A 25,505-nucleotide genomic window follows, 5' to 3' on the forward strand; every position below is an offset into this window, starting at 1 on the left:
AGCATGTTTCCACCTCCATGTTTGACGGTGGGGATGGTGTTCTTGGGGTCATAGGCAGCATTCCTCCTCCTCCAAACACGGCGAGTTGAGTTGATGCCAAAGAGCTCAATTTTGGTCTCATCTGACCACAACACTTTCACCCAGTTGTCCTCTGAATCATTCAGATGTTCATTGGCAAACTTCAGACGGGCATGTATATGTGCTTTCTTGAGCAGGGGGACCTTGCGGGCGCTGCAGGATTTCAGTCCTTCACGGCGTAGTGTGTTACCAACTGTTTTCTTGGTGACTATGGTCCCAGCTGCCTTGAGATCATTGACAAGATCCTCCCGTGTAGTTCTGGGCTGATTCCTCACCGTTCTCATGATCATTGCAACTCCACGAGGTGAGATCTTGCATGGAGCCCCAGGCCGAGGGAGATTGACAGTTCTTTTGTGTTTCTTCCATTTGCGAATAATCGCACCAACTGTTGTCACCTTCTCACCAAGCTGCTTGGCGACGGTCTTGTAGCCCATTCCAGCCTTGTGTAGGTCTACAATCTTGTCCCTGACATCCTTGGAGAGCTCTTTGGTCTTGGCCATGGTGGAGAGTTTGGAATCTGATTGATTGCTTCTGTGAACAGGTGTCTTTTGTACAGGTAACAAGCTGATATTAGGAGCACTCCCTTTAAGAGTGTGCTCCTGATCTCAGCTCGTTACCTGTATAAAAGACACCTGGGAGCCAGAAATCTGTCTGATTGAGAGGGGGTCAAATACTTATTTCCCTCATTAAAATGCAAATCAATTAATAACATTTTTGACATGCGTTTTTGTGGATTTTGTTGTTATTCTGTCTCTCACTGTTCAAATAAACCTACCATTAAAATTTTAGACTGATCATTTCTTTGTCAGTGGGCAAACGTACAAAATTAGCAGGGCATCAAATACTTTTTTCCGTCACTGTAACTCGCTACTCACATAGTTAGCCACATCACCTACTATAGAACCCGAGTTACGTTCAGTGTTATCCACTAGGGAAGTTGTTAAATAAAAGTGTTGCCTCCCAGTCCAGAGTTTGTGCCTTCATGTTAAACACTATACTTGTTAACCTGTTGATTCGGGGGTCCCCCCTTGTGGCCGACTGGGTCCCGATGCGTCGCATAATGCTGCCCCATAACTCCTCCTCCCCATAGTTGCGCCCCTGCGAGCACTGTGAAGGCCGGCACTGTGGCACACGAGGTCAAGGGTGGCCAGCACCACGCATGGCCGCCTTTGTCTCCCCAGTGGCAATGTTTACACACCGCACCAGGTATTCATTCGTGGATGAGTCGACCTAGAGGAGGCCCAGGACCAGTTGGTTGGCTGTGAGCTGGAACCTAACTCGGGTTAGACATTAATTCAGCGCTGTATCATGTGGTCAGACAAGTTCGATATCTACGGGACCCTTTTTTGCCAGCATCTAGATGATGGAAAAAGAAGAGGATTTACCCATTCCGGCAAGAATACACGAGGTGTTAAGATGTTCAAACACCAAATAGACACGGTACCTATTATCACGAGGCATCAAGTCTGCATGAACCACGCAATCATGCTTGTGGCAAAACATGCACGCAAACAAACGCGCTGTCGATAACATATTAATTGTCCTTGAAACTGTTCAGACTTTAAGTATTTAACCAGATGAGAAGTTTCACTTGCAAGAGACCTGCGAGGAGGAGCCATGCGCACATGTGGCCATGAGCATTGCACGCTAACCACAAGCCAGGCCAGGACTGGCCTCATTGTGCAGCAGTCCATGGGGCAAATGCCCCATTGGGGCCAGTCCATTCCGAGGGTCGGCGGGCTGCTTTGTGTGGGAAAATTGCAAAATAATTTTTGTAATTAAAATATGTAATTGACTCTTATGCGTATGCTTCTTTGGTTATTTACACTCTCAGTTGACAATGAGTCCCAGGATATTCGGGCAGCACCAAAGATTCTTCCTCACCGGCCCCATTTATTTTTTGGACCCAGCCCCAAATAGGCCAATGAGACCGCACGGCAAAATCACGCCAACACGTCACATTGCAACATCGAGCTCCTAGTACTACTACTACACAGTTTATCATCTAGCTACTACTACTAATACACAGTTTATCATCTAGCTACTACTACTACTACACAGTTTATTATCTAGCTACTAGTACTACTACACAGTTTATTATTTAGCTTCTAGTACTACTACACAGTTTATTATCTAGCTACCACTACACAGTTTATTATCTAACTACTACTACTGTACACAGTTTATCGTCTAGCTACTACCACTACACAGTTTATCATCTAGCTACTAGTACTACTACACAGTTTATCATATAGCTACTAGTACTACTACTACACAGTTTATCATCTAGCTAGTACTACTGTAATGTAGCTCTCAGAGACACCGTCTTGTTCAGTTATATATATTTATTATGAATAAAGTCCGCCAACTCACTGATAACTTAACGAGTAACCCTGAGTGACTATATACACTTGGGTAACTTAGATAGCTCTATTCTGAGACAACATAACTCTAGCTTTCCAAGACTACAAGGTGCCCACTCCAGGATGATGAAGACGACCCGCTCCAAGGTGACGACGGCGACGGCAATCCCCCCACAACAGCAGCCCAGCGCCCCGGTTTGCCCCTCACGCGACCCTGTCAACGCATGTCTCATCAATCATTAACACATTCCTGCAGAGGGAGCTGGTAGGAACGTTGAGTTGCTCGGTCAATGGCCAGGGTCAACGGCGGCGTGGTGTATTCCGTAAATATGGTCGACTATGAGGGCGGGCACAAGCCGGCGTGAGTAGGTTAAACGTTGAGTTTTATAAGAGCACCATGGGGTGACCAGCCCCTCGCCACCCAGCCACACCCCTCCCACCCCCCCTCCCAGCCCCACCCTCCCCACCCAGCCCCTCCCAACCCTCCCCACCCAGCCCCTCCCTCCCCACCCAGCCCCTCCCCACCCAGCCCCTCCTCACCCTCCCCACCCAGCCCCTCCCTCCCCACCCAGCCCCTCCCTGCACGACGGACGGACACAATAATCCCCTGTGGGCTGGTGTAACCAGGAGATTCCTACCAGTATTAGCAATTAGCATCCACTTAGGTCCCACATTACCCTCACGTGACCCTGTCTGCTCCCGTTACGTTAATTAGTAACCATGGTCACGGGGAGCCGTACTGTCCCTTCATCACCCCGTACTGTCCTTACACCCCCCCCCCCTCTCTTATAAACATAGCCAACCCGGCTAACACAATTTCAAATTAACCTCTTACAGGCCAAACGATACGCTTAACACAATGCAATGCGTAACCAATGTTTTAGGACCGAAGAGCAGGAAAAGGAATAGATCCTACTTCTCAGAAGCACAATGCGAACAACAACAACGCCAAAATCTATACAATGCATGCAACGCAACCCCTGACAAGCAATGGACATTATGAACATGCGGTCGCCCTTCAACACACAACTCAAACACAATTCCACAGGTGATCCATCACCGAAATGTCCAGTTCTCGACGTCGGTCCTTCTCCCTGGGCAGATTTGTGGCCTTTTCCGGCCAAGAGGGCTCGCACTCAAGCCCCTGGGGGGGGGGGGGGTTGAGATCATCGGAGGCCTTCACGGGAGAGGATGACAAGTCCTCTGCTGGTGGCCCCTCGTATGTAGCGGGCCTTCGGGGCACCCCTGACGTCAGGGATTCGTAACCTGCGGGTGGTACAACACATTTCCTTCGGCGTCCGATTACTCTGGCCAACCGCCCTGGCCCTTCCGACACCCCAGACCCCAAACACTGGGGATGAATAACCCATTTCGGTGATGAACATACGGTCCTCAGCGCAACTCGCGGACAACCCAGCGGCGACATTCAACTCGCTCTCGTACACACCACGGCCATCGAATTTCTTCGACCTCCACCGGCCATCTCTCTGGCCGGTGCAATTTTGGGAACGTGTGCAATGGCACTCATCAAAAGTTTAGCCATGCTCTATCCCTTACTACCCCTTAGCTGCCTCGCATACTTCTGATACATTATCCAGCATAACCCGTAGGTTTACTTGCAAAGAAGGCCTCTTCCTTCCCGAGGCCGGACCCCATCGGACATCAATAGGGGTGTACTCCCATGGCCATACTTCACTCAACAGGAATTGCACTTAACCCATTGCGCCCTGGACAACTTAGGTTTCATGTCACGCAACATCTTCCTTCCATGCTTCGTCAGCTTTCACAGCATGCCTTACCTCTCCCATACCCAACTCCGCGGTGGAGCCGAATGCGTCGCTCCCCGCTAACATCACACGGTCTAACACTGTTCCCGTCTGAACCACCGCTAGTTCTACACAACATTAGGACTTACAAGAACGGTTCCTGTTTTCCCCTTAACAGTGTTAGCGCCCCGAGTAGTGGGAGCCCACGGCCCTCCCGCTCTAGACAGGCCAAGGAGGACCTCCGCCTCCAGCCCGCCAGGTCAAACCGTCCGCAACAACGCAACGGGACCACTACCCCCGAGCAGTGTGAGCCCACGGGCCACCGCTCCAGAGGGGCCAAGGAGGACCTCTGCTTCCGGCCTGCCAGGTCAAACCATCTGTTGCAACATAACGGGACCACTACCTGCGTGTCAGGCAGGATCTCTAGAGATTCCTTGAACATAGCCTGAACCGAATTACTCTGCTCGCCGATACGGGGAGTTTACATGACATTCGTGGTCCGGACGGCATCTGACCACAACCCTGGTCGGCAACGATTTACAGGGGCATCCTGCCCAGAAACCCGTGCCCCAAGAGATAGGCCACATCCAGCATCTTAACCCCAACTGGCTCCATATCTCAATCTCCCCTCAATCTGAAATGGGCTACGATACCCCAACTCCCCCGTTCGCCGCTACACATGCAATCACCATAAGTGAACCACAACAATCCCTTATTTTAAAGGGCCTTGTAACAAAATACAACTTCAAAATCTAAAGTAGCCAAGGCACCCGTGTCCCCTAACACACAAAATTCCACACCTTACACAAAATCCGACTATTCCTGATAAACCAGCCGCCGCTCCTACTATTCGGCACGCCAGCTTCGCCACTGCGTGCCCCAGTGTGGTCTTTACGACACCCGATGACCCTGATGTGTGAGGTGGTTTATAGTGGTCGGGTGTCTGGTGCATCACGACTCGCCTGGACCGGGCTGTGGCTGTCGACGAGGCAGTGGATGCAAGGGGCTCCACGATGTCCCCATGAATCTTGGCATCCCCGTGCAAAGTGTTGAAGCTAGCCGCAGCGGAGCAGGCGAGCCTGGGCGCCCATGGCAAAGGTGCCGATTCCCGGTGCTGTCCCGGTGTCCCTCCTCGCCGCCGGTCCCCTCCACAATCCGCTGCTGTCATTTCCCCCGTAGACTCCGTTTCTTCTTCCGACGGCTCCAAGACAATCTTTGATGGTCGGCCGGTCCACTCGTCCCCACTCCAAGACTTTCCAGTCCACGCAGTCACCCAAGTCCATTTTCGCAAGGTTTCGTACTCTTGCAGGCACCACGCAGGGCCGATGGTGGGTCATATACTGCAGACATCTCCCTGTAGGCATCCCGAAGCGAAGCCCTCTTCTCCTCAGGGATGGCCCAGAACGCTGCGAGGCCATCATCGTCGAGAGCCGTAGGTAAAGCTCTCAACGTCTCCTCCTCCATCCAGCCGATGGACCGGTATGCTGCTCCAAACCGGCAGGTGAAGGTACTCCAATCCCCCACCACTGCCGTAAATTATTTAATCAAAGGCAATCTTCATGGTCGATCGGCGGCACCACGCCTCACTGCCATCGTTGACACCACCTCTGGGGCTTCACGTGCAGGACCCCAAATGGTGGCCATCGGTCGCGTTGCCTCCCGCGAAATGGCGGCCGTCCCCGACCGTATGGTCCCCAGCGCGGGAACCTCGACCACAGGTGGCCGCTCCACCATCCCTGCTGCGACTTTGCAGCTCGTCCCCAGCTGCGCCAGCCCTCAAAGTTGCCGCTCCCATTGTCGCCACTAACTCAGCGATGGTCGAGCGAAGCCGATCCGCCTCCGCCACCAGTTCTTGCCATTCTTCTGTCACCGGTGCCGTTTTCTCTGCGCTGGCGGGTTTCGTCACTGGGACCCTGGCTCCCGGGGCTGCTGGAGGGATCCCTTAATCATTTTCCTTCTCCTCTTCTGAAGATGCTACAGGTGGGTTTCTACTCTTTCCTTTCTTCGGCATTATACAAGCCACTTCTAACGCCACTGTAATGTATCTCTGAGACACCATCTTGTTCAGTTATATATATATATTTATTATGAATTAAGCCCGCTGACTCACTGATAACTTAATGAGTAACCACTAGTGACTATATACATTTGGGTAACTTAGATAGATCTATTCTGAGCCAACATAACTCTAGCCTTCCAAGACTACAAGGTACCCACTCCAGGATGATGAAGACGACCCGCTCCAAGGTGACGACGGCGATGGCAATCCCCCCACAACAGCAGTCCAGCGCCCCGATTTGCGCCGGCTCTTATCCCCTTCACGAGCCGGCCACACCCTTATTCCCAAACCCTCTCTCACCGCACCTGGCCCCATCTGTCTCTGCCCTTATTACAATTTACGACCGTTAGGTCCTGTGCTTCCCCTCAAGCAACCACTTAGATCCCACATTACCCTAAAGTGACCGTGTCTGTTCCCGTTATGTTAATTAGTAACCATGGTCACAGGGAGCCGTATTGTCCCTTCATAATCCTGTACTGTCCTTACACTACTACTACATAGTTTATCATCTAGCTACTAGTACTACTATACTGTTCATCATCTAGCTACTATTACTACTAATACACAGTTTATTTTTCGATTTAAAGCTTTCGTGACTGCAGGGATTCATCTTCTTGGTTCTTTCGGTAAAGTCACGTAGAAGGGAAATGATAAAATAATAAAACATTAAACATAATAAAACAATTCTCACGATGTTTCGGCCACAACGCAAGCAGCCGTCCTCAGGTGAAAACCAGGTCTGTCGAGGCGACAGCGTCTGAATGAAACAGCACACGTACTTGGAGCATATATATAAGCTGGGTTGGAAGGGGGAAAAAGGGCGCCTTGACAAAATAATATGCATATCAAGAGGCATTTAGCATAAATATGGGAAATGCAGGTATGTGATTAGTACTACTCATGCCTGTGCATTATGCAGGATTAGCAGCATCAAAGGGAAGGGATATGGGAAATGCAGGTATGTGATTAGTACTACTTATGCCCGTGCATTATGCAGGATTAGCAACCTCAAAGGAAGGGGATAGGGGTAGCATTAATAAAGGGAAGGAGTGTTAATAGTATGTAGCTGCAGTAACTAAAACCACCACGTAAACAACTAAAGTATACATTACATAGTATCATCAGTATACTAAATATACTCTACAATAAGCTGAGTTACTAACAGTAAGTAATACATCACAATTCTACGTCGTAAAAAATATATAATATGCTTCCATCTAAACTTTATTCTCTTACATCACACGAGTCTACACCGTACTATATACTGCCATAGACAAACCCAACATTAAATTACATACTGTATTGCTATAAACCACCCTATACCTTATACATTGTAATATTACACTATGTATTATTCTACCCACCCTAATGTATATCACACTGCTGTATATTGACTATACAATTACGATACTATATATTACTTTGTACATTGTATTAAGCATATAAATGTTATACTATTTGTTATTATACACTGTGCCATTGACCGTCGTGTGAAAGATACTAAGAGGAAGCAACGAAATATGTCAATGGGTGAGTAGTGAAAGGAAATTTGCAGCGGAGAAAAGAATTCATTCCCTGCAGAGAATACAATGCCAGACCGCGTTCCTATCCCGGTGTAGACTCGTGTGATGTAAGAGAAAGAAGTTCTACATACATTATAACCTCCACCTTCTTCCTGCACTCCTCACCTCTCCGTGAGAGAGGTGTTTTGGAAATGAGTAAGTGGCACTACCTGATGATGGCGGCACACGGTCATTTCAGTGAAGCAGATGGGGTGGTATCGCGTTCGTCGCTTGTTGCGAAGGTGTCACGGTTCGAAGCCAGTGGCCGACCTGATTATTATTATTATTATTGTTGCGGCTGTGTAATACCATAACAACAATAATAACAATACTACGCGCCATCTACTTCATAGCGGACGTTAAAGATCCCCTGACGTCATCAGCAAAAGTTAGGCTATTTTTATGCCAACAAATTGACTAATTATTGCCAGTTCCAAATTTGCCAAATTGAATACTGTATCACTGCAAATCACTACATTCCCATCACACACACAGCAGCATAAGTAGCAGCAGCGGCAGCAATGACCACCTCCCTACTGACAGCAGTTCAATGGCCCAGGTCACTCCAGGGAACTAGACTCACCCCTGGTCTCTTGAGTCCTTACCCCGGCTCAACAATATTCAACTAAAAAATTTACCCGTAAAAACAAAGTTTTTCACTCTAAATCCTTTATATGCGTGGCGGCTAGAGTCCTCTCGTCCTCTGGCTTGAGATGGCTGCCACCTATGGGTCAGATGATTGTCTGCCAGCATTAAGCATTTGGTAATTAAATATTTTAAAAAAATTCCCTAAATAGTGTAAAATTTTGGAAAACAATTTTCACGAAAATTAATTGTCACGCACAACGAGTCTGTGTGGAAAATATCAGCTCGATTGGATCACGGGAAGTGTGTTAAAAAACGAGCGAAAGATTTGCACGGTCGTAAGCAAGCAAGCAAGCACGCAAACACGCAAGCAAGCAAGCAAGCGAACTTAATATAAAGGATTTAAAAAGAACGGGGCACGTTTAATAAAAACACAGGTGGTGCACACGCACGGATACCAAAGCCACCAACACAACATATTCAACAATCCTTCATAGCACGAGAAGGGCATTGCCCGGAACGTCGTTTATGATGCATATGGGTTTTTTGTTTTGTTTGAGGCCACGTCGTCATTGACGGGTGTGATGAGTTCTGTCATTGATGTATTAATCCGGTACAGTGGGAGCGCAGGGTTTTAACGCCACGAGAGGCGGGGAGCAGCAGGGGGAGCAGGAGGAGGAGCAGCAGCAGGAGGAGAGCGCCTCCTGGTCCCACGCGCGTAATCAGATCCATTTTCCATTACGTGGAGCGGTAGTGGTGGCGGTGGTGGCCATGCTGGTGGTGGCGGTGGTTGTGGTGGCAGTGATAGCGGTGGTAGCGCTGGTAGTGGTGGCGGTAGTGGTGGCGGTGGTGAGCTTGAGTTTATTTCGTTGTCCGGCTATTTTACACGGGAGATCCATGATGACTGAGCACAGCAGCAGCAACAGACACATCAACATTGCAGAGAACGAGTGCTGGCTTCTTAAGAGATATATCACAACTCACAAACGAGGTTTTTGACGGTAGTAAACGAAACACACGCAAATAAAAAAAAACAGTTTAATACAACACGAGAGGAAGAGTTTCCGGTAAGAGTAACATCAACACACGCGGATCGAGTAAGACGGCGCAAACACGTGGGAGCAAGAGGCTCCAGAAGAATAACGCAGTTGCAGGCGCAAGGAAGCTCTCCGTATGTGCTTTGGTCTCATTAGGACGTAAAGAGGGGGGGGTGAAGGGGGGGGCTGCTGTAGATGAAGCGGCCAAGGGGATTCCAAAAACGTGGAGCAGCAACGCGAAAATATTTTTTTTTTATCGAAGTTTTTTGCAAATGGAATGTTGCATTAGGAATACGGAGGCACTGCTGAGGATATGAGAGAGAGTTAGTGGAATTCAGGGGTCCTATAGGCGATTGGAGAAATAGTTTGAGAGGACCTTTAGGATGAAGACAGCCCAGTGATGGTCTGTCAAGATATCCAGGGAAACAGATTTCAGTTGTGCGGGTTGTAATGATGGGTTCCATAGGGGGCGTCAAGGGGAAAACGGAAATCAGAGCGGTGGCAGTGGCAGCGGTGATGGTGGTGTTAGCGGTGGTGGTGGTGGCGGTGGTGGTGGTGGCAGTGATGGCTGCGTTGGTGGTGGCTGTGGTGGTGATGGCGGCGACAGCGGTGGTGGTGGTAGCAGTGATGGTGGTGGTGGCGGTGGTGGTGGCAGTGATGGTGGTGGTGGCGATAGTAGTGGCGGTGGTGGTGGTGGTTGGTGTTAGCGATGGTCGTGGTGGCGGTGATGGTGGCAGTGATGGTGGCGGCCGCAGCGGTGGTGGTGGTGGCGGTGATGTTGGTGGTGGCGGTGGTGGTGGCAGTGGTGGAGGGCATTGCGTGTGTCTATCTCAGCAACGAATATCTAAACCAGTTCTGGGCCTCCCCTAGGTCGACTCAGCACCAAATTAGTACCTGGTGCAGTGTGTAAACATCGCCACTAGGGAGACAAAGGCGGCCGGGCGTGGTGCTAGCCACCGACCCCATCTCGTGTGCTGTGCCAGCTATTCGGACGCGTCTGCGTCTGTGAATGTGACACGCGTGTGTCTGTGACATACACGCGGCTGTGTGTGTTACACACACGCGTGTGTCTGCGAGTGATATAAACACGCGTATGTGTCTGTGAATGTGACACACGCGTGTGTGTGTGTGAATGTGACACACACGCGTATGTGTGTGAATGTGATGCAAAGACAAAAATCCCCCAATGACATGTAACAGGCTGTCGAGGCAAGTGCTGTTCGCGACCATCTATGAAGGCCGGGAAAGCGCAACTATACCACGCCGGACCGCCTTTGTCTCTCCAAATGTTGATGTTTAACCCACTGCAGCAGGTCCTTATTTTAAGGCTGAGTAGACCTTATGGGGTGGGGGGGAGACCCAGGACCGGCTCAACTTGTCGCCGCTGTTATTGGTCGTGAGCGGAAAATCGAACTCGGGTCGCCAAATTCGTAGCGCAGCAGCGCGCGAACCACCGACAAACAGCCTGTGAACGATACAGGGGGAGGCGGGGGGAGGGTGTTTGTTTGTGTCACCTGCATGGAGCGCGGTGTTCCACGAGCTTGCCCTGGGATTCGGTGAGTGAGCCCGTTGCCACTTACACATGTGCCATAGGTGTGCGCGCGTGTGTGTGTGCGCGTGTGTATGACAGGGGAGTGGTCTCTGTACACTGACCACGTGTTGCACGAGTTTCGCCTGCATGTCGGGGAGGAGTGAGTCGGTCGGAGTGAGTGAAGTGGAAGGTTGCCTCTGTCGCCTGCCTCTCGCAGGGGCTGCAGAGAGGAGACCGTGAGGGCGGGCGGAGTGCTGGAAGCAGCGAGCGGCGGATGCCCCGGAGCGCTCTCGCCTCTGCCGCGCGCGCTGTGGTGGTGGTGGGGGTCATGGAGCTCGCGCCTGCCAGCGCGGATCCGGAGACCGTGAGCGTGCGCCTGTCTTGCACTCCGCCACGATCCGCACACGCAGCGTGCCCCCCCCCCTCCCAGCGTGGCGTGCGTTACGCGGGGGAGACAAAGGCGGCCGGGCGTGGTGCTGACCACTCACCGCCTCGTGTGCCGTGACGACCTTCATAGGGCGCTACTCGCTAACAGCACTTGCCCCAACAGTCTGGGACAGGCTATACGGGGGGTCTTTGTCTTTGGGGAGTGTATATCCACTGGTGATCGCGCACGTGGCCCGGTGTGCGTGCGTGCCGTGCCGTGCATACCGTGCCGTACCGTGCCGTACTATACCGTGCTGTGCCGTACCGTGCGTGCCGTGCGTGCCATGCGTACCGTGCCGTGCGTACCGTGCCGTGCTGTGTGTACCGTGCCGTACCGTGCGTGCCGTGCGTACCGTGCCGTACCGTGCCGTGTGTATCGTGCGTACCGTGCGTGCCGTGCCGTGCTGTGCCGTGTGTACCGTGCCGTACCATGCGTGCCGTGCCGTGCTGTGCCGCGCCGTGCCGTGCGCTACGAACCCCGGCGACCCCAGAGTTCGATTCCCGCTCACGGCCAACAGCGTCAGTGACGCATATCTGAACCAGTCCTAGGTCGACTCAGCCTTAAGTGAGCACAGTATATCTGGCGCGGCGTGTTGGACATCAGCATTGGTGAGGCAAATGCCGCCCTAAATGCGCCGTGCCGGCCTTCATGGGGGCTGCTAGCTCACAGCACTTGCCCCAACAGTCTGTTAAAAGGCTAAAAGGGGCGATCTTTGTCCTTGTCACAAAGGTGTTTTTTTTCTTCTCTACAAATATAAGTGGGGAGGGGGGGGTAGATGTACACTGGTTTGTTCAAGTGGCACTCCACACCGGGTGGTTCCGAATTCGATAGCCAACCACGGCGGAGCGCCGGTGACACGCGGAATATTAAACCTTCACTTGAAGCTTGCGTGACTGCAGGAATTCACAGTCATGCAGATAGATGACGATCGCGTGTGTTGCGATCGAAACGTCGTTGTTTCTTGTTCATTTTGTTTTTATTAATTTTAACCTATCTAACGTGACTTTACCGAAAGACGCAGAGAAGATGATATTAGACCTGTTCCGAGCCTCCGCCTGAGGGCGACTTCCCTGTGACTACGTGAGGATAGCGGCACTGGAGTAGAGAGATACAAAGACGGCCGGCTGTGTTTCTGGCCACAGCACTCCGTCCGTGCGCCGTTCCGGCCTTAGGGGCCGTCCATAAATGACGTCACGCACCTAGGGGGGGGGGGGGGGGGTCAGACATTTGTGACGATGTGTGACGAGGGGGGGGGGGGTTGAGAAATGTGACGTCACATCAAAATGCGCAACTTTAAATAAATATAGACATCACGTTCTGATTAATTAAATAGACGTTTTAATAAATGTTTTCTCCTACAACATCAGAGTGTCACATTAAATACGCACTACAATGACAATAGTTTAAAGAGATTTGAAGCATGTTTTATATTTGGGGGGGGCAGAGCTTTGTGACGTCATATTTGAGGGAGGGTCTGATATTTTGTGACGTCGTGTGACGAAGGGGGGGGGGGGTCAAAAAGCGTCCAAAATCGCGTGACGTCATTTATGGACGACCCTTTAATAGGTGCTCGCTAACAGCACTTGCGCCAACAGCCTGTATATATAGATCATCACGCCGAGGGGATTCTGTGTACAGTGCTGGTGGATATGTAGTCGCATGGGTGTGTTTACACTATTAATGGTATTGCACGGATGCGTGCGTATATTTGTAAATACAGACATATCCACTGCATGGTGTGTATTAGGAAATTGAACATATTGATTTCATCCCCCCCCCCCCCCCCCCGCGATTCGCAAACCCCGGTTAGAAATTCGTGCGGGGTGATGGTGGTTTGCGTCAAAATCGGTTCTCGTGATATGGAAGCGGTCGGTAGACAGAAGGGTTTACATCAAGGCCGTAGCCATGGAGTCAACATTGGGGGGGATGTCCCCCCCCCATATTTATTATAATTACGGCCTTGGTTTTACATGAGCGTCTGGCTGAGACGCGAAGAAGCTTCGCGGTGGGCCATGCAGTCTGTTGCCGTGTAGCAGCAGCAGCACCCAGCCCTGACGACGATTGTCTGGCTTCGTCTTCCAAAGGCGGAAAGATTTGTGCTCGTGCCTTTACCGCGACTTGGTCGGGACGGTCCCCTCCTCGATTCAAGGGGACCCAACTCAACGCTCAATATTGATCATTTTTTAGCGAGTCTCAGTAGACCGAATCGACCTTCGAATCGCGTCAAACGTGGCGACACTGTCAATTAAATATAAATGTTGCGCTCTTCTCGCGCTGAGACATGGCCGTGACGGGTCTGCTATACCGTACAGGTGTTCACGATTGGGGTACCACGTTCAATGTAACTCACACAGCTTATCCGAGTGCTGGTGGTGGTGCTGGTGGCTACACCGCACGCGACTGCTGCCTGAAGTTCAGAGATGTGGAGGCAACAGCGAGGGGGTTGCTGGATCACCGCACACACAGATGTTGCGAGACTCCCTTCACCGTGGGAGTCGAGGTGACAGAGGAGGTGCTGTACCCTGGCTCGACACCAGAAGGCGGTGCAGCAAAGTGCGGGCGACGTCGTGTCACCTGTCCCTTCTGTGTGGGATAAAGTGTTTCCCCCTCACACGTATGGGGGGGGGGTTCTCCAAGTGCTCCGATATTCTCGCACGCGCGCGTGCGTAAACACTCGTTTATTGTCTGAAAACATCTTAACATGTAGAGGACTGCGGAGCTCGGGCAACTGTTGGTGGTGCCGGCTGACCGCCGGAGTGCTGGATCCCAGCATTGTCTCTGTGCTTCCTCAACGACTGTGAGCGGTACAATTTGCATGAAAGACGGCCACGGTTGATAAAACCCAACGTGACGATTGCTCGCATCCAGGGGCAAGGGAGTAGAATCTAAAAATAAACAATTTTTATTGTACCAGGTAAGGTCCACTGAGCTATTTAGCTTTTTTTCAGAAGCGACCTGGCTACTACAAATGATAGCTCAACGAAGTAGCTTATCACATGGGAATGTATAACAGGAGCCAAATACTCTAAACACGTGTCTCTAATGTAGAAGGAAACCCCAGAGGAATCGGATAAAAACCCACACGGCCACAGGGAGAACATGCAAACTCCAAATATACAGGGGTCAAGGTCGGGAACAAACCCCACAACGTCGTATATACCAGGCGAGGAAGTTAACATCTCACCACTGTGGAATGAATGGAGAAAAATGAAATGTAAAATATAAGAAGGATCGGGAGGAAGAGGCTGCGTCAAGGCCTCAGCGCTGCTGCTTCTGCTGCATGGAGGAGCGGCGTCTGTTTTCACAGTGGGCGGGGGAAGGGGAGGGGCTCCGAGTGGGGGTGGCGACACAAACGTCACGGGAGGCGTGAGCTGCTTTAGATGAATGTGTTTACGAGGACACGACAACACAGAGATATATTTACCCATAAATGCTATCTAATCACAGGAACTGATTGATTTCGATTGACCTCTGTGCGATGATGATGATGATGATGATCGCAATAACCGTGAAGTTACGACCAAACAGTACACGTAAGTGTGTGTGTCACCCGAGTCCGATTCCCGCTCACGGCCAACACCAGTTGCGATGATCTGAACCGGTCTTAGGCCTCCCCTAGGTTGCCTCAGCCTCAAATTAGCAGAGGTGGGACAAAGTCATTGTTATGCAAGTCCAAGTCGAGCCGCAAGTCATCAAATTCATGACTCGAGTCTGACTCGAGTCCAAGTCACATGACTCGAGTCCACACCTCTGCAAATTAGTATCTGGTGCAATGTGTAAACATCAACACTGAGGAGACAAAGGCGGCCGGACGTGGTGCTGGCTACCCACCTCGTGTACCGTGCCGTCCTTCACAGCAGTCTGTGAAGGCTGTACGGGGGATCTTTTTCATTGTGTGCTCCACATTGCTCGTCATTGATCTGTTCTGCAAACAATGGCTACAATTCTACACTTAACGGTGATCCCATCCGTATCATCATCACCATCATCAAACAGACATTGCCTATACACTGCTGAATGAAGGTCGCCAGTGTGTGTTTTACTGATAGGAACCTCCTGGTTACACCAGCCCACAGGGGATTATTGTGTCCGTCGTGCAGGGAGGGGCTGGGTGGGGAGAGAGGGGCTGGGTGGGGAAGGGCTGGGTGGGGAGGGTGGGGCTGGGTGGGGAGGGGCTGGGTGGGGAGGGTGGGGAGGGGCTGGGTGGGGAGGGTGGGGAGGGGCTGGTCACCCCGTGGTGCCCTTATAAAACTCAACGTTTAACCTACTCACGCCGGCTTGTGCCCGCCCTCACAGTCGTCCATATTGGCGGAATACACCACGCCGCCGTTGACCCTGGCCATTGACCGAGCAACCCAACGTTCCTACCAGCTCCCTCCGCAGGAATGCGTTTATGTTGAACTTCTTTCGCACCGTACGTAGCCAACCGTGCTCATCGGAGGTGCGGGGCAAGGGCAATACACTAGACACTAAAGGAACGAGTGTTCAATGAAGGTGATTGCTTTCAAAGCGCGGAGCTCCAGTGGCTTCCTCATATCGGAAGGAAGAGCATTCCAGACGGGTTGGCAACACCACAATCCGTCTCGCTCGTACGCGAGAGAGCCGATCACATCGCTCCATCTCCCTCAGTGGACCCTCTCCCCTGGCGTGTGCTGCCTCCTCATCTGACCGTCGGCCCATCATCATTATCATCATCTCCGTGTCGTGGCCGCTCAAAGCCCGCGCGCACTCCTCAGCAGTCAGCGTGGTTGTGTCTCTTCTCTCTTTCTCGCCCTGCCGATGTTCCTCTGACCGGCGTCGCCCCCTCTCTGTCTCCGTCTCTCAGCAATAATTCCCAGCGTCCATCTATGCCACGCTTCCTCGTCTTTGTAGACGTTGAGCCGCTCTTCAATGTTGTGCGTCAACGGTCGTGTTCAAGTCCCCAGTCGTGGTGCGACCGCGGTCATCCAGCACAGGACCGTACGACGTGTAACGACGCAATGCCACGATCCACAAATACGACGCTGATGAAGCGGTTGTCTGTACTTAACCGCGTGAATGTGAAACTGTAGTCGATGCTCTGCGTCTACATCAGCAGCCCGTACGAAATAAGAAGAACGGACATGTTTCTGACTTGGTTCTTTCGGTAAAAAATATGGATTCTTGCAGTCACGAAAACTTCACAGCGAGAATGTTTCTGACTGATATGTCATAGTAGGTGAATGTGCACGGATTCATTCAAAGTTGTTTTTATTTTGGCTTAGATCGTTTTACTATCAAGTCAGTCAAGTTATATGCAGAACCCTCCACCACCCGACGAGAGCCATACGGATCGAGTTGTCACGTGGGCAAATATGCCACAATTGATTCTCTTTTTCTGTGTTTCAGCATTTGCCTACGTGACCACTCTGATTCTCCCCATGGTCGCGTGGATTTTTCTCCGGGTCCTCCAGTTTTTCCCTCCACATTTAGAATCGACATCACGCATTGGGAGTATATTTGGCTGCTATAAATTCCCACATGATGATGAGCCACTTCGTTGAGCTATCATTTGTAGCCAGGTCGCTTCTGAAAAAAAAGCTGTATAGCTCAGTGGGCCTTACCTGGTCAAATACAAAGTTTATTATTTTTGACCAGGTAAGGATTCTGCATAGCTGTGATTGACATTACACCCACACAACAAATATAACCCCAAACCTAACCAAACGTGGCTCGTGCTATCGGAAGGGAGAGTCTCTGCGTGCACCGATGACATGTTCCTTTGTATGCCTATAAAGTCTGAGTACCTGGTGTGGTGTGTAAAACATCAGCACCGGGAAGACAAAGGCGGCTGGGCGTGGCGCTCGCCGCCCACGCCTTAATGCGCCATACCGGCCTTCACAGGTGCTGCTCGCTAACAGCACTTGCCCCAGCAGTGTGTTAAGGCTACACTTCCTTCACACCGTACGTGACCCACCGCGCTACTCGTGGGTGCGGGAGATGGACAACAAACTAAACACATCAGCAAGCACTTCTAAAGAAATTCGTGTTCAAGGTGGATGATTTAGAATTGCATTGCACCGGTGGCTTCCTAATAACGGATGGAAGAGCGTTCCAGACAGACGCAGAAGAGCATCTGGACGCGCGCGACTTGGTGGCCGTCTTTGTTCGACGGTCAGCCAATATTGGCTGCGAGGATGAGCGGAGTTTGCGTGATGGTGGTTTATGCTCCTTGGCGAGATCGTGCAAGGCACCGAGGTTCATTCGTGGCGAGCACTTTGCGTGTAATGCGTCGCTCCAATATTGTGGGTTTTTGTTTCAGCACACTGGCCACACGCACATCGCTGTCACATCGCCGATATTTATCCCGAGATGAATTTTTTTGCCGATTCCTTCCACCGTTTCACGTTCGTTGGTCATCATAATCAACCACGTGTCGTCAGCCAATCATTAAATACGGTGACCCTATCAACAACAACAAAAAAACTGCCCCATAATGAAACTAATTGAATGCACATGATTCAGGATCTTGGGATTTTTCTCAGAAACGATATTTAATTAACATTAGAGAGAGAGGGAAAAAAAACAATTGCTGCTGAACACATGACTGCATTCATTACGTTCCCGCTAATGGATGTTCCGGTGGCTCGTGTTGATGTTTGAAGATCAGCTAAAGGACGTAGCAGCAGCAGCAGGCGGCTCGCCGTTGCCTTATTACACCGAGTGCGTGACGGACAGGGGGCCCGAGCTTCAGGCTGCTGGGGCACAATATCACGGGGAGGGGGGGGCACAATTCCCCCTCCCCCTGGCACGCGCAACAGAGGTGGCAATTGTGAGAGCCTCGAATGAAACGGCACTCGGTGACAAACGCATCACACGTCATGCCCCGGGGATATTGTGGGGACGAATTTGAAGTTGGATGGCGTGGAAGGTGGAAGGGCGCGCGGGTTGGGCGAGTCGTGGCTTATACCCGTGGGATCTTAACCCCTTTCCTGACACGAGACGCACTGCAAGTTGCAGGGGTGTGTGCGTGTGTCACGTTCACTACCGAATCTCGGAACGCGCAAACCGGTTCGGCGTTCATTTTATTTATGGGGGGAGAAGTAGCAGCGCCGTTGCTTTGTAGAGACGTTACTCGCCGCAGAGAACCGTAGCGACACGACCGCCGCCACTCTACGATAGCTGGCGCCAAACTGCGTCACACACCCTCCCGCATGGCCTTGTGGGAGCCTCGGTACCGACAAAGTGACTTCATTTGAGGTTTTTTCTTCCGTTTACGTTCTGACAACGTCCACGCGCGTACGCTTACGTCATCGGAACGGGAAAGGGTGAATGGCCGCGACGATTATTGCGCTGGGTGATGGAGACGGAGTGCTTTAACATCGCGTTACAAGCGGGCACAGCGACACGCCGAGTGGCAGAGCGGTCGACGGGGCCCTTCACGACAAGAACGGCGCCTGGGTTCGAATCTCGAATGGGGCTAGGTTTCTGTCTGGAGTCTGTATTTCCCTCCCCATCTCATCATGCATGCGTTTCCTCGGGTTTTCTGTTGCTTTGTCCCCCCCAACATTGCTGAAACAAACACATGACGGAGCTAGCATTGGTCGAAATGTTCCAGTGCTGAAACTGATATTTGTGCAAATTACTCGACTGGGATTACATAATGAAGCAGCAACATCGCCTCCAACTATAAAAAATAAACTTGTTAGGGACCCTCACGGTAAAGGGTCTCGAGGCTCGTCGAGGCGTGTTAGCATCATAATAATAATAGTCCCCTCTTAACAGAATTCTCAATGAGATTTAATATCGTTGTTACGAAAGAGTTTTTTCCCCCCGTAATTACATAAATGGCCCTTATTAGTCTGCACAACCCTGCAGCTGGGAACAGCCAAACCAAGTCAGAGGCAAATCTAATCCGACGTTTGTGCAGGCAATCGGCAACTGGCCTGAGACCACCAGCTCCCCCCACTCCTGATTGAGAAGCTGCTCGATAGAAACCGTCTACGATAACTTCAACTTGCAATATTCGCAAGTTGAAAACAGAGAGAGAGAGACGGCGACTCGGAGGTGTGAGGTGGAACCGCACGCAAAGCAGAGAGGCAGCTCTGAGGTCCTCTATATGTTAAATTGTTATGGACCAATGCAATGACCGTTTACACGTGGGAGTAACCGAACTTATTCCTAACCTATTTAAAATGTTACCAGGAAAGGCCCACTGAGCTGTGTAGCTCTTTTTCAGAAGCGACCTGGACACGAAGTGGCTTGTCACGTGGAAATGTACAGCAGCCAATACTTTAAACTCGTGATGTTGATTCCAAATGTGGAGGGAAAAAACCGGGGGACCCGGAGAAAAATCCACGTGACCACGGGGAGAGAGAGGGACACGCAAACTCCAAATATACAGGCATCTGGATCGGGATCAAACCCGCGACCTCCTGCATACCAGGCGAGGGAGTTAACATCCCACCACCGTGGCGCCCACTGTAAACTTGAGCCCCTGGAGAAACCCCACGTGCACGTGCGAAGGGGAAATCCTCTATCTCATACAGACGGAACATGCCGAGTCCACATTGCTGCTGTACCGCCGTCTCCCGGCACGGCTAGGATACGGCTCCTCCTCGACGCCCAAGGTGAAGGGAGTCTCGCAACATGTGTGTGTGTGGTGATCCACCAACCCCCTCGCTGCTGCATCCAAACATCCCTGGGCTACAGGCAGCAGTCACGTGATGCAGTAGCGTGGCCACCACCGCCACCACTACCCGGCTAATCTTGGGTGTCTGAAACCTGGATTTGAACTGAGAGCCTCAGTGATCACGTGTGCCTTGTAGCCTCGTGATATGCCCAGCTGCCTAAAATTGATCACCTGCTTTTTCAAAGACAAAGCATCGATTACTCCAACGGTTTGTTGCCTGGGCCAGGCCACGTAACCAGAAGGGCCATTCACTTGAGAGAAAGCAGTTGTCATCGAAATTAAATTACAGTCTTCTCAGGCAGCTCTGCTTTTACCAAACGCTTGAACGGGCCGCAAAGAAATCGGAACATTCGCTGACACGTGATAGCGCCCACGCATGACGACTGAATAATTTGTGGCTATAAATAAATGATTATTGTTGTTATATAAGTGTCCTGAAACCTGTGTGAAATGCGGCAAACAATGTGTGTTATGTTACCTCCCTCGCCTGGTATGCAGGAGGTCGTGGGTCCGATCCTGACGCCTGCTGCTGTATATTTTGAGTTTGCATGTTCTTCCCGTGGTCGCGTAGATTTTTTCGGGTCCTCCGGTTTTTCCCCTCCACATTTAGAATCGACGTGTGTTCATATTATATCCACGTGATAAGCCACTTTGTTGAGCTACCATTTATGCGGAAGCCACTGGGAGCTACCAACTTAAAAATCTAGATTGAAAACTAATTCCTTTTGAACTGCCATTTTGTCTGGTCAGTTTGTTGTCCTTCCCCGGGCATCTCTGATTGTGCTACGTATGGTGCGTTAGAAGTTAAACATTAATTTGTGGCCGGGTCGCTTCTGAAAAAGAGAGCTAATATCTCAGTGAGCCTTTCTTATCTGGTACAAATAAAAAAATATATGTAATCATAAATTGGTCCCGGGACACTCCGATTGCATTTTTCTTTTGCCAAGGCATCCACGTCGCGTTGTGTGGCGCGCAGGGAGGACATCCGACTACCGCGGGCCACGGAGCAGCACGGCCGTGGGTGAGAAAGCCCTGGCCCTCCTCCTCCGCGCCCTCCTCCTCCTCCGCGCCCTCGTCGTCGTCGTCGTCCACCTCCTCATCGTCACAGCGGGAGAAGCGGGACGCGCATGGTGAGTAAGTGAGTGAGCGATTTAGAATTGGAACTTTTTTTCCGGGAGGAATCCGATGAACTATGAAGCTCTTTGTAGGGGCATCGGGCCAGAAAGTTACAACCGTAAACAATCCACAAAAACGAAAGGAAAGCAAATCACTACAAATGAAACACAAGGCAGCAAAACTAGAGTATGCATGTTGATTCTAAATGTGGAGGGAAAAAACTGGAGGAGCCAGGGAAAAATCTACGCGACCACGGGGAGAGAGGCTCGCAAAACTCCAGCACTCGGCAGGGTCGGGACCAAACCCACGAATGACCTCCTGCATACCAGGCGAGGTAGTTAACATCTCCTAGCCACTGCAGCTCTGTCTGCCGTCGTCACGCCTCGCATTGTCGTGTGTGGGGTTGCGTTCTTCCTTCGTGAAGATGTGCCGTCGCAGAGGGTCCACTTCATCCTGGGCGTGGAGGATGAGGAGGATGAGGAGGAGGAGCAGCAGAAGGAGGAGGAGGAGCAGCATCATCATGACCTCTTCATCGAGATGATGGAGCTGAGCTTTAAGGACGGACACGAGGGAGAGTGGCAGGAGACCGCCAGGTACGGGACACCTCGGTTTCAGCTTCGCTTGGAACTGGTGAAGCATGGCGTGGATCGTGGATGTGTGATGCAAGGGACTATGATGGGACTGGGTGACAGGAGGCTGTGATGGGACTGGGTCACAGGAGGCTGTGATGGGACTGGGTCACAGGAGGTTGTGATGGGACTGGGTGACAGGTGACGGTGATGGGACTGGGTGGCAGGTGACGGTGATGGGACTGGGTGACAGGTGACGGTGATGGGACTGGGTGACAGGAGGCTGTGATGGGACTGGGTGACAGGTGACGGTGATGGGACTGGGTGACAGGAGGCTGTGACTGGGTGACAGGAGGCTGTGATGGGACTGGGTGACAGGGGACTGTGATGGGACTGGGTGATGTGAGGCTGTGATGGGGCTGGGTGACAGGGGACTGTGATGGGACTGGGTGACGTGAGGCTGTGATGGGACTGGGTGACAGGGGACTGTGATGGGACTGGGTGACAGGGGACTGTGATGGGACTGGGTGACGTGAGGCTGTGATGGGACTGGGTGACAGGGGACTGTGATGGGACTGGGTGACGTGAGGCTGTGATGGGACTGGGTGACAGGGGACTGTGATGGGGCTGGGTGACAGGGGACGGTGATGGGACTGGGTGACAGGAGGCTGTGATGGGACTGGGTGACAGGAGGCTGTGATGGGACTGGGTGACAGGGGACTGTGATGGGACTGGGTGACAGGAGGCTGTGATGGGACTGGGTGACAGGGGACTGTGATGGGACTGGGTGACAGGGGACTGTGATGGGACTGGGCGACAGGAGACTGTGATGGGACTGGGTGACAGGGGACTTATGTTGGGACTGGGTGACAGGTACTGTGATGGGACTGGGTGACAGGAGACTGTGATGGGACTGGGTGACAGGTGACTGTGATGGGACTGGGTGACAGGGGACTGTGATGGGACTGGGTGACAGGGGACTGTGATGGGACTGGGTGACAGGGGACTGTGATGGGACTGGGTGACAGGAGACTGTGATGGGACTGGGTGACAGGGGACTGTGATGGGACTGGGTGACAGGGGACTGTGATGGGACTGGGTGACAGGAGACTGTGATGGGACTGGGTGACAGGAGGCTGTGATGGGACTTGGTGACGTGAGGCTGTGATGGGACTGGGTGATGTGAGGCTGTAATGGGACTGGGTGACGTGAGGCTGTGATGGGACTGGGTGACGTGAGACTGTGATGGGACTGGGTGACAGGAGGCTGTGATGGGACTGGGTGACAGGGGACTGTGATGGGACTGGGTGACAGGAGACTGTGATGGGACTGGGTGACAGGAGACTGTGATGGGACTGGGTGACAGGGGACTGTGATGGGACTGGGTGACAGGAGACTTTGATGGGACTGGGTGACAGGAGACTGTGATGGGACTGGGTGACAGGGGACTGTGATGGGACTGGGTGACAGGAGACTGTGATGGGACTGGGTGACAGGAGACTGTGATGGGACTGGGTGACAGGAGACTGTGATGGGACTGGGTGACAGGTGACTGTGATGGGACTGGGTGACAGGTGACTGTGATGGGACTGGGTGACAGGAGGCTGTGATGGGACTGGGTGACAGGGGACTGTGATGGGACTGAGTGACAGGAGGCTGTGATGGGACTGGGTGACAGGTGACTGTGATGGGACTGGGTGACAGGTGACTGTGATGAGACTGGGTGACAGGAGGCTGTGATGGGACTGGGTGACGTGAGGCTGATGGGACTAAAATGATGGACTCCCACAAGGCAGTTGGGAAAATGGGTTGTAATATACAAAAACCGTTGTATTTCACGTGGAGATACAGCGGCTTTTGGCTGGCTGTCGAACAAAGACGGTCACTGCACTGTGCCCGTTCCGACGTGCTTCTGCGGCCGTCTGGGATGCTCTTCCTTACAATAACACATTCCTGCGCAGGGCGGTGGTAGGGACGTTGGGTTGCTTGGTCAATGTCCAGGGTCAACGGCGGAGTGGTGTATTCCGCAAATATGACCAACTTTGTGGGCGGGCACCTGCCAGCGTGAGTAGGTTGAACGTTGAGTTTTATTAGGGCACCACGGGGTGACCAACCCCTCCCCACCCAGCCCCACCCCTCCCTCCCACCCCCCACCCAGCCCCACCTCCCCACCCAGCCCCTCCCCACCCTCCCCTCCCCTCCCCACCCTCCCCACCCAGCCCCTCCCCTCCCCACCCAACCCCACCCTCCCCACCCAGCCCCTCCCCACCCTCCCCTCCCCACCGAGCCCCTCCCTCCCCACCCAGCCCCTCCCTGCACGACGGACGGACGGACACAATAATCCCCTGTGGGCTGGTGTAACCAGGAGGTTCCTACCAGTATTAGGAAGCCACTGGAGCTGTGCACTTTTAAATCATCTAGGTTGAAAACTCATTCTTTATAACTGCTTTTTGTTGTGTTTAGTTTATTGTCCTTCCCCCGCATCTTTGTTTTGCACGGTTGGCTACGTACCATGCGAAAGAAGTTTAACATACAGCGGATTGTTAACGGGTGATGACGGCGACGGCGATGTAGGTGGCTGAAGTTCGAAGAGGACGTGGAGGATGGTGGCGAGCGCTGGAGCAAGCCCTTCGTGGCGACGCTGTCACTGCATAGCCTCTTCGAGCTGCGCCGGTGTCTGGAGCGCGGCACCGTCATGCTTGACGCGACGGCGTCCACCATGGAAGAGCTGGCCGGTGAGCGCTCGCCACCACCGGGGTCCGGCCGGGCTCTGAGCAAGCTCCTAGCAGGCTCCTAGTGGGCTCCTAGTGGGCTCCTAGTGGGCTCCTAGTGGGTTCCTAGTGGGTTCCTAGTGGGCTCCTAGTGGGTTCCTAGTGGGCTCCTAGTGGGTTCCTAGTGGGCTCCTAGTGGGTTCCTAGTGGGCTCCTAGTGGGTTCCTAGTGGGCTCCTAGTGGGTTCCTAGTGGGCTCCTAGTGGGCTCCTAGTGGGCTCCTAGTGGGTTCCTAGTGGGTTCCTAGTGGGCTCCTAGTGGGTTCCTAGTGGGCTCCTAGTGGGCTCCTAGTGGGTTCCTAGTGGGTTCCTAGTGGGCTCCTAGTGGGTTCCTAGTGGGCTCCTAGTGGGCTCCTAGTGGGCTCCTAGTGGGTTCCTAGTGGGTTCCTAGTGGGTTCCTAGTGGGCTCCTAGTGGGTTCCTAGTGGGCTCCTAGTGGGTTCCTAGTGGGCTCCTAGTGGGTTCCTAGTGGGCTCCTAGTGGGTTCCTAGTGGGCTCCTAGTGGGTTCCTAGTGGGCTCCTAGTGGGTTCCTAGTGGGCTCCTAGTGGGCTCCTAGTGGGCTCCTAGTGGGCTCCTAGTGGGTTCCTAGTGGGTTCCTAGTGGGCTCCTAGTGGGTTCCTAGTGGGCTCCTAGTGGGCTCCTAGTTGGTTCCTAGTGGGTTCTTAGTGGGTTCCTAGTGGGCTCCTAGTGGGCTCCTAGTGGGCTCCTAGTGGGCTCCTAGTGGGTTCCTAGTGGGTCCCTAGTGGGCTCCTAGTGGGCTCCTAGTGGGTTCCTAGTGGGCTCCTAGTGGGTTCCTAGTGGGCTCCTAGTGGGCTCCTAGTGGGCTCCTAGTGGGCTCCTAGTGGGTTCCTAGTGGGCTCCTAGTGGGCTCCTAGTGGGTTCCTAGTGGGTTCCTAGTGGGCTCCTAGTGGGTTCCTAGTGGGTTCCTAGTGGACTCCTAGTGGGTTCCTAGTGGGTTCCTAGTGGGCTCCTAGTGGGTTCCTAGTGGGTTCC

The 25,505-nt window shown here is 52.4% G+C and overlaps 1 protein-coding gene across 1 annotated transcript in view; it reads left to right on the forward strand.

The window, feature by feature from the left end:
- Positions 1–5,873: 5,873 nt before the first annotated feature.
- The window catches only part of LOC144736645 (electroneutral sodium bicarbonate exchanger 1-like), a 59,719-nt gene continuing 40,087 nt past the window's right edge, over positions 5,874–25,505 (forward strand). Inside the window, exons 1-6 of the mRNA XM_078619215.1 lie at positions 5,874–5,925; positions 9,033–9,131; positions 19,893–19,996; positions 21,006–21,075; positions 21,599–21,767; positions 24,318–24,478. Coding sequence (XP_078475341.1) covers positions 5,874–5,925; positions 9,033–9,131; positions 19,893–19,996; positions 21,006–21,075; positions 21,599–21,767; positions 24,318–24,478 — 655 coding nt within the window. The remainder of the gene's footprint in view (positions 5,926–9,032; positions 9,132–19,892; positions 19,997–21,005; positions 21,076–21,598; positions 21,768–24,317; positions 24,479–25,505) is intronic.

The sequence above is a fragment of the Lampetra planeri genome, chromosome 62 (genome assembly GCF_965212315.1).
Source record: "Lampetra planeri chromosome 62, kcLamPlan1.2.h2, whole genome shotgun sequence".
Lineage (NCBI taxonomy): Eukaryota > Metazoa > Chordata > Hyperoartia > Petromyzontiformes > Petromyzontidae > Lampetra > Lampetra planeri.